A 14,391-nucleotide genomic window follows, 5' to 3' on the forward strand; every position below is an offset into this window, starting at 1 on the left:
CTCTCTCTCTCTCTCTCTCTCTCTCTCTCTCTCTCTCTCTCTCTCTCTCTCTCTCTCTCTCTCTCTCGGCAGGGCGGGTTCTTCTGGGCTGAATGAAAGAACAAGCAGGAAGTCGTCTCCTCGCGACACATGACTGTCAGCTGGTTTGTGTCACGTGACTTGAGCTTTGCGGAAAACGGGGAAAATGGCAGGATCAGGGTGCTCGAGTGGACTGCGATCAACGCTCTTTATCGCCTTTTTATTCACATGTTTCGCCACAGGAAGCTCCACTGCTCAAGTGCCACTGTTAATGTGGTCAAGTGACGGGTAAATATTTAGCATTTTGTATTTATTATCTCGAGACAGACTCCCGTTTGAGAGCTCGACGCTGCTCAGCTGTCTACCAAAGCTAACGTGCTGCTGCTAACACTTCCTACTGTAGCCTACTGAGATTCTACTTGTTTTACGTCGTTTGTAGTCAATCTAGTTACAATTATTGCTGCCTTAGACAAAGATATCCGCGTATTTATTTGACTAGCTAAGCTCTTGATGAATGACATGTTTTGTCTTATTGTTGTTTTCGTCTTCTTCGCATGTTTAGCTTACCACCACTGGCCTCACCAGCAGCTGGTCACATCGTGTCCAGTGAGCAGTTGAGCAGCTACCTCAGCTCTGCCCTGGGCTCTGGACCACACACTGTGCTGCTGTTCCTGCAGGACAAGGTCAGGTCCAACATCACCACTCTGCTTCACACACATGCTGAATGATTTGACTGAAACATGGTGGATTGCCAAGTCACAGAACCATAGTCCGGGGCTCAGCCCAGAAGTCACAGAACCATAGTCCGGGGCTCAGCCCAGAAGTCACAGAACCATTAGTCATAGGGGGTCTGTTCTCTCTCTCCAAGAAAACGTTATAGCAGGGTTAGAAACCAGGCCAGCACAAATACAAATGCGTCTCAGAAACTGGGGCACTTAACCACTAGCCTACATTTGAGCCCACTGCTCTCCTACTAGTCTTTTTCTTGTCATCTGTATGTTGCACAACAAGCCTTGCTGCTACATAATCTAGTGGGCAACCTGCACGTATCTGCCGGAAGTGGCTAGCACCTTCTAACACTTTTTCGTAGCAACAGAAACACATCACTCGGTTTCACTCGGGCAGGTTTCAAGTGAAACATATTTTCGGTGAAATATGGAACCAAACAGGAAACCATTACGTTTTGATGCCATCTCCAAAATCGACGAGATGTTTTGAGAAAATTCTGCAGCATGTTGCTGCGTCGATTTTAGCGACGAGAGTTCAGGCTAGTCTAAAAAATATTCAAGAAAGACCCCGGCGATGCCACTGAGGACAACTCTCGGTCTTTATTTTTGTCTTGTTCAGTCGAGACAAATTCAAGGCAAACATATTCACATCATAGTGTGTGTTTTGTAAGGAAATGTCTTCTCTTCTCTGAGTTAAATGCAGTAGTAGTAATGAGTCAAGTGGAAACTAAGCGTGTTAGTCTCGGTGCAGCACCCGTGACGTGCTGCTATTCTCACTCTGGTGTGACTCTGAGCTTTGCTATCACTTCCCCCTGACAGTTCCCCTCCTCTCCGTTCAGGCCTGTTAGGTATGCTGGACATGTGGAGCGTGTCTGTAGCGAGCTATGCGATGGATTGGTGTTTTATACTGTAGTTGCACAGCAATCTGCATGGTATCAAGTTATATATCTGTTGCCTGACTGAGGTACTGAGTGCATCTTATTGTGCTTTTTCTTTTTTACATTCAGTTAAGCAAAGATGACTTCACCGTGTTTGGTGGGGTGTTTGGAAACAAGCAAGATAGTGCCTTTCAAAACCTTGAGGTATGGTTTGTCTTATTATTACAACTTGTTAACTTACCTAATTTTGTTTTAAATTCTGATTCTTTGCTTATTTGGGATCTGACTCTCCCTCCTTTCCAGGCTGCGCTACATTCTTCTTCTTCTGTGGTGCTGCCTGCCTTAGCGTGGTCTGGACTCAGTGCCATGCCGGCTCTGCTGCAGGAGAAGCTGGGTGTCTCTCCTCTCCTCGTAGACCCAGACACTCTGTCACATCTCAGCCTCAACGCGTCTGCCAGCAATCTGCTGCTCATCAACCTGCCTTATCATACAGGGTGAGGCTCTACGTTGTGTGCAGCATATCATTTTATGGATATATAATAGGGGTGCACCGATCACGTTTTTTGCCACCGATCACCGATTGCCGATCGCCTATGGGAAATATCTGCCCGACCGATCACCGATTACCGATCACTGATATATAAACTCCTCAAAAAAAGTTTGGAAACGTTATTTCGGTCGATTATTTCTCCCCTTTAATAATACCAATTGGTATTGTATTTTATATCGTTGGAAAGCCTGATTAGTGATAAGGCTTTTTTTTATTTAAATTTATTTTCTTTTTTTTTCTTTTTTTTATATAAAGAAATATCGGCAATCAGCCGATCGCATATTTGAGGTAAAAATCGGCCGATACAGATTGCGTGCCGATCGATCTGTGCACCCCTAATATATAAGTCTTCCCCCCTTTTCTTTTTGAGATCATGAAACGAGTTAAATTGTTTCAGTGTTTTTTTTTTGTCTTGTTTCGTTTCACAGCCTGCACAAGCCATGTAAGGAAGTCCTACGCAACAACGGTAAGTTTTAACTAGTAAATGTAATGGTACGGGATGGAATTGTAAGGATTGTCAACATTTTGATCAAAGTTTAGGTGTAACCGGCCACATGTGCAGTAGGTAACTGAAGTGTGTCTTGTTTTTTTCAACAGATGAGATTATCGGGAAAGTTCTGAGTATCATGAAAGCCCAGAGCGTCCCGTACACTGCAATCTATACAGGACTCCAGCCATCAAGAGTAAGATACTCCAATAACCAGCATCCTCTAGTTTGAAAGAACTACAATCATGCTGCATTTCATTTTTTTCCTTATACTATATCCTGTGTACTCAATACCCAATAAAATACAAACCCAAACACACAGGTTTGATTGGATGTCATACGATCAGATGACCAGAAAACATTTTCCATTTCCTTTGCTCATGCTCTGCTTGCTTCATCTTTGCAGGTGATTGCAGAGATGTCCACGTCTAACGAGGCTGTGGGTCGCTCGTTGCTCCAAGCCGTTGTAAATGACAACAAGCCTCCCGTTAAGCCTCCCATCATGTTTAACGTGTCTGATACACCTTGCATCATGCTTTGGGCTCAGAACCTCAGTGTGAGCTTCACATCGCCTCAGAACTGGACCGACCTGGCTGCACAAACCCCCAGCTTTGAGGGCTCCCGCTGTAACGCTTCTGAGTCACTGTGAGAACACTTTACCTTACTCAAAACATGTGTTGGTGTGCTCGGTCTGAAGCAAGGAGATTTTAAACATGTGTTTTTGTTTTAGGCTTGTCCTCAATTATCCGACACCAGGCATCATTTTAAGGTAAGCAAGATGGAAAATGGCCGAGGTCATCTTTTGCAAGTTCTATGAAAGACTAAGTCACTGTCTTCACCCTGCAGAGTTTGCATTCTTCTCTAGAATTCACGCATAAGATGCTCTTAATATTGCAGGTTCAATTCAAAGCAACTTCATTCGTCCTACATGGGGCAATTTAAAGGGCACAATTGGAATCGAACAGTAAAAGCAAGACCTAGAATAAACATATCATGTAACAAAAAGAAACAAGCCAGAATGAATTACAAGATTAACACATGGCCGTCTTCATATTTGTGCTATTAACGCTCAGCAGTAATATTAGGCACATAGCTGAAAATATATAGTCTACATTTGTCCACTGTCTGAAACCTCACATTTCTTATTTCACTCGTTTATATAAATAACATTTGCTGACATGCTGTTGGTATGCTGCTCAACCACCTTCTTCTCTTGATCTCCAGCTTTGCCATGCACCAGCGGTTCTACCCGGTGTCGGCCCGGAACTGGTTCACCCTGGACTCGGTGCTGCTGCAGTACAGAGGTCTGAGTTTGTCTTTCCTCGGGAACCGTAGCATCTACGCGCCTGCAGAGTACTCCTTCCACTGCCAGCTCGTCAGCTCCTTCAGGGACGCCCTGCTGGTGCCCAGCAACAGCAACCTAAACACATCTCAGTGGAGGCTCAACTTCATAGACTTCCAGGTACAGACGGGGCATGCTTACGGTATATATTTGTCTTTTTTTTTTGTTATTTGTTGTTTGTTAATTAAACGTGTTCCCATTTTTGCACGTGCAGATTCAGGGCTTCGGTTTGGCAAACGGAACAGATTTCTCCTACGCCAGCGACTGTGCGGGATTCTTCACTGCAGGGATCTGGATGGGCCTGATCACCGCACTGCTCATGCTGCTGATCCTCGTCTACGGCCTGCACATGATCATGCAGCTCAACACCATGGACCGCTTCGACGACCCCAAAGGTCCCTCCATCTCTGTGCCTCAGTCTGAGTAAAACGTCACCATGGACCGCACGATATTGGATGTTTTGCAGAATAACTCTTTTGGTCGATTGCCGAGACGGAAGTATGCACATACCCCAACCTAATTTGAGAGAACATCAAGTCTCTCCTCTAGTGGAATGAACACATCATTATGCCTACACATTCACCGCCGGGCAAAATACGAAAACTACTTCATAAAACATGCCATATTTTTTTTAATTTATGTAACATTTTCTTTCAAACAAAACTGTAAGATTCATCCTCATCCATTTACTCAAGCATCGAGAATTTGGGGCTAATGAAAGAGTTATTTTATCGGTGTGTCATATCGACAGGAATGTTCGTTTCGGGCCGGTGCCAATATTTCATTTTAAAGCCTTTATCGGTCGATGTTGAGATCATCGTGCATCTCCAACACGTGCACACTTCAGTCACTCAGTGCCTCTCAGTGGATCATCATGGACCCTGGTGAGTCCCAGCCAACTCAAGGACATTTTGGCGTTGCTCTTTGAAAATATCTGTGGGGTCATCGAATGTTTCTCCCTCAAAGTCAGCACATATTTTATCTCTTTCTGCCATCTTTGCAAAGCACATTCCATTTCATCTCCTTCTGTGAGTGCCAAAATAAGAAGAAGGCAGAAAAAACTTAAATTTGCCATGATTTGTTTTTGAATGCATGTGCTAAAGATTATGTCTTTGTGCCAATGTTTGCCAGGGGATATTTTCTGAAAATAAATTGCACTGCTACTACTAGAGAATGCCTTTTGTGCCAACATTACATGAGCAGTTGTGACTGCTGCATGTTGTGCGACACGACAGGTTATACTGTTTTAGACCTCCAACTGTTCGTTGTTTCCCTTCAACTGTAATTTAAAGAAGACTACTATTGAAAGAATTGCCTGTATATAAGGTGTTGTTTGTCTTTTGAGACATGCTTGTGACAATTTTCTGAAAGGTTGCCTTTTGGAATTGCCTCTCACAAATATGCTGTTTACGGTTTTCGTTTTATTTTCTGAAATGAATCTCGACACATTCGACTTCTGATCACACACGACAGTCGCCACTGCGATGCAATCTTTTCTTGTGTAATTTATTTATAAGAAATGACTTTCTCTGCTTCACCTGTCCTTGAGCTTTATCCCTGGCTTCAAGTTCAGGAAATGGTGTTCAGTGACAATCTTTTCCACTAAATTGTCAAACTTTTTTGAAGATTGTCTTTTATTGCAATAAAGCTATAATATAAATTGTTTTAATTGTATGTTTTAATATTGCAAAAAAACACGACTAATACATGTTTAGAGAATATTTAGCACAAAAGTACAAACCAAGACATATCATTTGCATAATTTATGCACCGACCTGGTTACCATCGTTACAGTAGTCAAAACAAAGAGAGGAAGTCATGGGAGGTCGGGAAACAGGTAAACCGCAAACCGTAGCCTGCTAACCGTGAATGTTTCGATCATTGACTGATGTACTTTGGATGTTTGTATTGATCGCAGTTTGTTTGGTCACGTCAGCAGCGCCGCTGCAGAGAGCGGTGTTCGGCAGCTGTCAGGAGAGGAAACTCTTCCCCGGCCATTATGCGCCAGACCGTCTGGGAAACGAAATGTCACGACAGGAGGCGCCGCATCGCGGCCCCGGTTGCTATGACAACCATGAGGTTTGTCTCTTTACTTTACGGCACCTGGCTGTCGGCAGGAAGCGGTGGAGCGTGCAACATGCTTTTATTATGTTTTTATTATGCACAATCATGTGTACACACCTGTCACATCAACTGTAATCGCCTATATTTATAGAACACGTGACGTCGTGAGCAGTGTAACTAATTACAAAAGTAAAATATTACATGTAATAGCCTATATTACTTTTGGCAGTAAGTCAGTAACTCAGTAATATAACTTATTACTTATAGGATTTCAGTAATATTATACCAGTTACTTTGTCAAGTAACTCAAGTTACAAATTGAGTGACATTTGATTAAATCAAAGCACATATTTAAAAAAGATAGAATCATTTCCTAATCAAACTGTTTTTATGCAAATAACCACTATAGATGACAATAACAACGGAAAAGAATAACATTTCGAATTTTGGATTGTTTACACTGACTTCAAGGCGGTTGAAATTATTTTTCGGGATGTCATTCTGCTGCTGCTGTTGTTTTGGGTAAAAGTAATGCAAAAGTAGTGTAATAAATAACGAGTTACTCTACACAGACAGTAGGCTAATATTGTAAAGTAACGTATTACTTTCAAATGAAAGTAACTAGTAATATGTAGTATATTACATTTTGAAAGTAACTTGCCCAACACTGGTCGTGAGCAACCAAGCAGTAGCAAACTGTCAAGTTTATATATTTAAAAAAAAAATGCATTTCTGAAAGTTTTCTTCGCCCCATTCTGATGGTTGTTTGCATGAAGATGATTAAATAGTTTAGTTTAATCACCTTTTCCCACATCGCTGGCTATGAGTAGAGGGCTTTGATTTTGATGTGCTCCACAGTTTGGCACCATAGTGTATGACCTACAGAAGAAACCAGAGAGTAAGAAAGGATACGTTCTCTCTGCGAGGACTGCTGCACGCTTTCTGCCCTGTAGCAAGGTAAACTGGAGAAAAATAGAACACACATCTAGTCAGTTGATCGAGCAACACAACCTATGTACACACTCACAGTATATCAGAGAAGTGTGAAAGACTAAAGATGTCAGGTGGTTTAACTAATCAACGCTATCTCCACACACCGCTGTCACCAGACAGAGACACCTTCACCACAGAAGTACCAGCAGGATCAGACTTGGACCAGAGTTTCCCCTCCCGGCAAAACCCCGTTCAGCTGCACCACACCGAGGTTCCACAGCCAGTCCAGTACAGCGGTGGACAGTCCAGGGTGAGCGAGCAGGACAGTGAGACCGCTCCATTTCAGCAGCAGCGTTGAGACAAGTTTGACGGGTGGTTTTGTGCTTGTGTCCTGCAGCCCTGGGACCTACGCTCCAGACACAGTGAGGACCAGGAAAGTGAGCTGGCCGATGTGCTTTGGGGCCCCAGACTGGTCCAGCCTGCCCCAGCTGGAGAAGCGCGGGGTGAAGGTGGGTGAAGCAAGGAAACCCACAGTGCAAGATTTACCACCATAATGAAAAAGATAACCTCTTATATATATATATATATATTTTATGCTAAAACCAGGATTCATTAAACAATATTTGAATGTTTTCTAGACTTTCTCTAGGAGCGTAGAGGTTGAATTTACTCAAATGCCAAGCAGTGCATAAAATGTTGAGGCAGGATTTTTGCAAACACAAAGTATAAAATTGAAACTGTTAAGTATGGTATTCAAAATGCTCCTCTGACCTTGGCACTTAAAGCATAACACCAAAGATGATTCAAGCTGGTTTTCTTCAGAATTTGCTGTGTAGTAACATGCTTATTTTATAGTTTTAGAAACGGGACAGAAACGTCAAACTGCCGAAAAAGTTCCAATGTTTTTATTGCAATATGAAAAGGAAACGCTCATAAGAATTCAGCTGTGTGGCGTAAATGGACATATAATGTGTTGTTATATGAAGCAACATCTAATAGTAATCTTTTTCTATTTCTTCAGCTCAACTGTGAAAAGGAGTTTGTGAAGCAGAGGAGCAGAGTGGCATACCTGAGTTTGTACTACTAAATCTATCATCCGACAGAGAAAAATGTGTCACAGAGCCAATACTAAATGGTTTCTTGTGTATGTTTCTCCCCAGTGTTCGGCTCCTAATGTGTTGGACTCATGCTGTTATAGAAAACTGAAAAATCTGAGGGTTAAAAAAGAAAGAAAGTTATTTCCGTATTATTATTATTCACAAAATGATTCCTGTCGTTTGTATATCACACTATGACAACATTGCTTACAAAATAACGCAAATTTGAAACACAAAATGAAGCGAGTGCCTAAACATAGTGGAAAAACAAACGTTTGCAATCTTCGATAGAAGTGAGTCGACTGAACCGAAGTCGGTGTCGGTGGTACTGGCCGCAGCACCCGGGTCAAGCGGGTCACACACACTTCAACAATCGGGCTTGCTTCTCTCTGAGTGCTGAGTCCACCGACCCGCCGGGCCGGCTCTGAGTCTGCTCGCTCCGGTCGCAGCGGGTCTCCGCTCACTTCTTCCTCCTCACTTTGGGTTTCTTGACGGGCCGGAGGTACGGGTTGTCGATCACGTTCTCCTCGCTGGCCTTGACGGAGGGGACGCCACCGCTGGGGGGCAGTAGTGAGTTCTCCTTGTCAGCTCCAAGATCGTCCTGAGCGGGCCGAAGAGAAAGTGAAACAACGACCGAGATGTATGACAGGAAACAAGTACGGAGGATACGACACTTTCTGTGCCTGTCAATTAAAATTCAGTCACCTCCTCAATCCAGAGTTACTTTGGTTTTCCTGCATCATTTTATTAGCAATAAAACCGTTACGATTTTCTAGAATCTGCTCGAAAAGACTGACCTCACACCATTTGTAAAAGTGACCTTGTGTGCTCCGCAGGGTGAGAATTTCACAGAGGCCACGAAGGCCGTTGCCCCTCCCTCTGGCCATGACGCCCTGAGATCAAGGCCACCTTGGCAGTGCCCTGCTAACCAGCCTGCTACTGTCAGTTACTTTAAAAGCATCAGTGGTCTCAGTTTAATGTAGCTCTATGCAAAGGATGTGTAATTAGCTCGTTGTAACACGCATTTGAGAAAAATCACTCTTCACCATGTCAATAGAGCCAAATGGCCTTGCCCCTAAACCAGGGGTGGCCAAACTTTTTTGGTTGCGGGCCGCATACAGAAAAATTTAAGGAGTCGTGGGCCAAACAATATTAAGCGCGTCAGTTTTTGTGGCAAAGAAAATTGGACCAGAAAACCCATCAAAAATGTAATTTCTACCTAAATAAATATATGACACATAGTTTATTGATGTGCTCACATATTACAATGGGTATTTCTGTATGTTTTCAAATGTTCTTTTCCTGTGCCAACAGGTTAAGACAGAGATAATTTAACATAACATTAGTATTAAACATTCATTCAGTATTAAAAATGTTTACAAATGAATAGACCAGGTCAGGGTACTCAAGTATAACCTATTTTCAATGGTTTTAAATTGAAAAAACAAAATGGGGGGAATCAGTTTTTTTGTTTTTGTTTTTGTTTTTCCATTTGTTTTTCTGTTTTTTTCCCGTTTTCGTTTTCGTTTTCCGTTTTAAACTTTAAAACAGAAAAACGGAAAAACGTTTTTAGCAATAAAAGAAATTATAAAAAAAAAAAGTTGTTTTGTTTTTTGTGTTTTTTTTGCTAAATTCATGGCGGGCCACTTAAAAACCATTTAGTAGTTTGGCCACCCCTGCCCTAAAAAGACGAAACTCCCACCCTGGTGCTCTGCACTAAGCAACAAGTAGCACACGCCATGCAGATTATTTGAAAAGGCAAACTTATTATTTGTCTTGTACAAGAAACCAAATGAGTGAAAGGCTTCAGTAACGAGCCAAACCCCTCAGTTTGATATAAGATGCACTCAATGTCATGTCGGTTTCAAAGAGCACAGTCTGCTTTGTGATTGGTCTCAAAGAGCACGGTCTGCTTTGTGATTGGTCTCAAAGAGCACAGTCTGCTTTGTGATTGGGTGGAATAACCCGTTAAGATTTGACAAGAGCCCCGTTATGACGCGGCGACAGGCGAGACCATTGGAGGAAACAAAATGATGTCTCAACGATGAAAGCGATAAATGATAATGGAAGTGTGGTTTCCCAGTCAATCGTAACACCGGGAGAGAAGATGGCGTCGGCATGAAGACTCACCGAGATCATGTTTCCTGTGGTGTTCTCGCTGTCCGTCTGCTCGTCCTGCTCAGAGGAGTCTGTCTCCTCCAGAGTCTGCAGCTCCAGCTCAGAGGGCAGGAGGGCGTTTAGGTACGGGATGATGCACGGACGCGCCGCGATCACTGGCAACACAATCGCTCATGTAAACACAACATTATGCATAGGGAGTGCCGGCATAAATACACGGCTGCCACTCTTTTGTAACGATAGATTTCAAGCACTTTTCAAGGACAAATTATTTCTAAATTATGGGCCAATAATTCACAGAGATGTTCACATATATCAGTATCATATTTTGTCCTTGAATGCAAATTTGTTTCCAGTCATGCTGACACATTGGAATTAATCATGAACACAACATAAACTCAAAGCAATCTTGAAATCTGAAGCATTTCTTAAGTGCTCTCTAGACCTGACCTAATACTCAGTCTAGACCTGACCTAATACTGTAGATAGGAAAGAAAATAGTGTATCAAGCTTGGCCTAGCAATTAAAGAGAGGAGCACACAAGGCTCAAACTCAAGCTAAATACAAGCACTTTCAAATACAGTTTTTTTCAAGCACTTTCCAGACCATTGGGAATGATAATATAAAAGAATGTTTGAAAAACGCGTTGAGGTGGGTCAGCATCACTCACGTGGGAAGGCGGTGACGTCATCTTTGAAGAGACACTGCGTTTCTCCCGTCTTGGCCATGAAGCGTGTGAGCGCCCGCTCCACGTCTCTCCTCTGAGACGCTGCCTTCTCTCTCACCACCTGGTAGTCAGAGACCGGCTCTCTGAAGGTCTGATGGAGGAAGGACAGAGCAGCTCAGTGAACCTTCTCTCTCACCACCTGGTAGTCAGAGACCGGCTCTCTGAAGGTCTGATGGAGGAAGGACAGAGCAGCTCAGTGAACCTTCTCTCTCACCACCTGGTAGTCAGAGACCGGCTCTCTGAAGGTCTGATGGAGGAAGGACAGAGCAGCTCAGTGAACCTTCTCTCTCACCACCTGGTAGTCAGAGACCGGCTCTCTGAAGGTCTGATGGAGGAAGGACAGAGCAGCTCAGTGTGAAGTGTCTATGGCTGTATGAAATAAATGCTCTGCGAGGGTGACATGTCAATCCAGAGGTGAAACGTGGTTTTCTCCATGTTGTTCAGGTTGAATTAAACCCTGATTAATTATTCTTTATTTATACATAACGAGGAGCATGTGAATCATCGGGATAACATCTTTTTAGGGCTTTTTGTTGTTGCTATAACTGGTCTACTGATGGAGGCTTACATCGACCCAAATCAACACGTCCACACGGCTGCAATTTGCCTGTTGATAAATATTTGAACATGATCACTTTCATTTTGGCTCAGATACTGTAGAGTTTAACCGAATAATTTCTGCGTCAAGGGCTAAGATGCTCCTTGAACATTTCCCTTTTTTCTGATTGTTGTCAACAAATCATAAGTCAACATACAAAATACTTTGGGATGTATTATTATGAAATGACTACAAGAAGCAAACAAAAACAAAAAAGATGCTCCCTGAACAGCTTGTATCTTTACTAGGATTTAACCTTTGTTTAAGGGGAAATTCTCAGAAAACAAAATAATTATCAGAATTTTCTTCGAATTTCAGTCTGCTAGGACGCTTTGTGAATACGGCTTTTGATCACAGCAGTGTTGCAGACAGACTCACAGGGGTTTTGATGTAGGTGTGCGGGTTCACAGCAGTGTTGCTGACAGACTCACAGGGGTTTTGATGTAGGTGTTCGGGTTCACAGCAGTGTTGCTGACAGACTCACGGGGGTTTTGATGTAGGTGTGCGGGTTCACAGCAGTGTTGCTGACAGACTCACGGGGGTTTTGATGTAGGTGTGCGGGTTCACAGCAGTGTTGCTGACAGACTCACGGGGGTTTTGATGTAGGTGTGCGGGTTCACAGCAGTGTTGCTGACAGACTCACGGGGGTTTTGATGTAGGTGTGCGGGTTCACAGCAGTGTTGCTGACAGACTCACGGGGGTTTTGATGTAGGTGTGCGGGTTCACAGCAGTGTTGCAGACAGACTCACGGGGGTTTTGATGTAGGTGTGCGGGTCAGGGAACTCGGGGAAGTGGCTGGGGATGTGAGGAGGATGTGTGCGTTTCTGTCCAGCCGTCAGCGCTTTGGGGGCCACAGGGGGGTTTGTCACTGGAGCTGAAATTCAGAAAAGCCCAAAATGTGAGTGACATCCAGCTTCTATCAGGAAATCAAGTTCACAACGTTTGGCAGTTAATTTTTGCACAGCTATCCTATTTAAATCCCGCAGTGCATTTTTTTATTGATTCATTTTGAATCGGTGGAGAGTCGAGTTGTGTACTTACGGGCAGTTATAACCATCCTCTGTGATCTTTTGGCGTACATAGGGAGTGTGTCCACATTGAAACCTGCAGCGGCACACACAGATGAAATGATGCCATGGGTCTTGAGTTGAATATTGCTGTAGCATCGTATGATAGTTATGATAGTTATGGACTGTAAATCAGTCTTGTGACTGCAATTGTCGTGCATTTACATTTTGCTAAAATGTTCATTAACTGTCCCCTATTGAACAAATAAATTCAATTGAATTGAATGGACTCACTCACCCATTTCAACCAGTGTGACGACTGCATCTGAGAGGGTGGGGACGCTTCTGGCTGTGTGTTCACAGTAAGCTTTAGCACAGCGGCCTATTTCGCTTAAATCTGGAAAAAGCGTGAGAAAACACAGGATGTTTTGAATTAATCTCTGCAGAGTATACCAGGTCTAGGCAATTTACTAATGTGAGGTAGGGAGGTAGGGTCATATAACTGATTTCAATATTCCTTTGCAGGGAGGGGGACCAATATTGTGAGAAAAAAAAAGAAAAAAAAAATATACCGGTACACTAATTTGAGTAATTTCACCGTTTTCATCCTCCGTGTCTGTAACGTCCCTTGTCTGTTCAAACAAAGCAATGAAAAGGAGAGCCAGCATGCAATCAGATGCAGATCTTTTTCTCGCGATATGAGATTTCATCTCAACGATACATATTGTCACGTTTTGATATCACGATATATTGTGGGACGATATATTGTGACATCCCTAATATATATATATATATATATATATATATATATATAGCACGTAGCTCGCTCGCTACGTGGCCTCGCCCTGGCCCTTGATGGCATACTTCAGGGATGCTGGATCACATGTGCTGGAGCTGGCAACATTCAGCTGTCCATGTCTGAAGATGGGGGTCTGAAGGCAGACGACTCCCACTTCTTTTTTGTGACATCACTGATCACTGATGATGTCACAGTGGGATTTATGACATCACTGATGATGTGTGCTCAAGATCCAGAACAATGTGATTTGTTTTGTCCATAATCTGCTTTAGTTGTTGTATATTTTGTCATATTAGAATATTCTTTTCCACAGAGGAATAGTCCACTTTGGGCACCTCCCTAACATGGGGGGCTTGACTTTAGGATGAAAAGCACAGATGATTCCTACATACAGCTCTGCATCATCTCAGTGAGCGACTCCACAGCTGCCTTCTCTGCGCTCTCGAAGCCGCACTCCGTCAGCAGGGCGCTCACTACAACCTGCAGGGTGCGACGTCGGGCCATGTGATAGTTCTCCGCTGGGCTTGAGGCAGCTTTACCACTGCCTGAACGCTGCTGCTGGAAACACAACCAGAAAGGACAGTCAGATACAGTGGGTGGAGAATGAGATTTATCGTGCAGGTTATCAGGAAACTTCTGTGAAGCTCGAATTGATTTATCACTGCAGTTGCTCGGACATAAAGCCTAGCCGTAGTCGGTAGAATAAAAACTTTACACCAATGGAGATCTCCATTGAAGTAGTACCAGAGATCTCCATAAGTAGTACCAGGCTTACTCCATGTACAAGCAACCAGCACATAGAGCAGTGGCTCTCAAACTTTTTCGTGTCAAGGACCCCTAAAATGACCCCCCCCCCCCCCCCCCCCCCCCCCCCAAAAAATAGACCACGGACCTCAATTTTCTAAGATTTTTGCTTTTAGATGTTTTATTGCAGAAAGTGTATGAAACCCATGACCAAAACAGTCCTACATTCTGTCATTGTGTTACTTATGGATGGAATTATAGTGAAAACCACTGCGTGTCACACCGGTGTCATGCCGAGTTT

The 14,391-nt window shown here is 43.3% G+C and overlaps 3 protein-coding genes across 3 annotated transcripts in view; 2 read left to right on the forward strand and 1 right to left on the reverse strand.

Moving 5' to 3' along the window:
• The first annotated feature begins 176 nt into the window (after window positions 1-176).
• Window positions 177-5,660, forward strand: LOC310794783 (V-type proton ATPase subunit S1-like). The gene is made up of 10 exons (XM_083656820.1): window positions 177-306; window positions 581-701; window positions 1,754-1,828; window positions 1,928-2,118; window positions 2,603-2,640; window positions 2,772-2,857; window positions 3,068-3,306; window positions 3,392-3,430; window positions 3,886-4,123; window positions 4,218-5,660. Exons 1-10 carry the CDS (start codon window positions 185-187, stop codon window positions 4,428-4,430), a joined length of 1,362 nt encoding a protein of 453 aa, XP_083512946.1. The 5' UTR covers window positions 177-184; the 3' UTR covers window positions 4,431-5,660.
• Window positions 4,809-8,087, forward strand: LOC310794520 (ciliary microtubule-associated protein 3; the record flags this gene model as incomplete). Its single annotated transcript, XM_083656491.1, has 6 exons — window positions 4,809-4,887; window positions 5,940-6,082; window positions 6,926-7,024; window positions 7,177-7,310; window positions 7,398-7,509; window positions 8,022-8,087. 6 exons carry the CDS (start codon window positions 4,809-4,811, stop codon window positions 8,085-8,087), a joined length of 633 nt encoding a protein of 210 aa, XP_083512617.1.
• taf8 (TAF8 RNA polymerase II, TATA box binding protein (TBP)-associated factor) overlaps window positions 7,891-14,391 on the reverse strand; it is a 7,577-nt gene continuing 1,076 nt past the window's right edge. Inside the window, exons 2-8 of the mRNA XM_083657147.1 lie at window positions 13,739-13,904; window positions 12,846-12,944; window positions 12,582-12,644; window positions 12,290-12,414; window positions 10,886-11,033; window positions 10,228-10,370; window positions 7,891-8,698 (exon numbers count right to left, since the gene is read on the reverse strand). Coding sequence (XP_083513273.1) covers window positions 8,558-8,698; window positions 10,228-10,370; window positions 10,886-11,033; window positions 12,290-12,414; window positions 12,582-12,644; window positions 12,846-12,944; window positions 13,739-13,904 — 885 coding nt within the window. The 3' untranslated portion in view covers window positions 7,891-8,557. The remainder of the gene's footprint in view (window positions 8,699-10,227; window positions 10,371-10,885; window positions 11,034-12,289; window positions 12,415-12,581; window positions 12,645-12,845; window positions 12,945-13,738; window positions 13,905-14,391) is intronic.

This window comes from Poromitra crassiceps (assembly GCF_964638095.1).
Source record: "Poromitra crassiceps genome assembly, chromosome: 20".
In the NCBI taxonomy this organism is placed as follows: Eukaryota; Metazoa; Chordata; class Actinopteri; order Beryciformes; family Melamphaidae; genus Poromitra; species Poromitra crassiceps.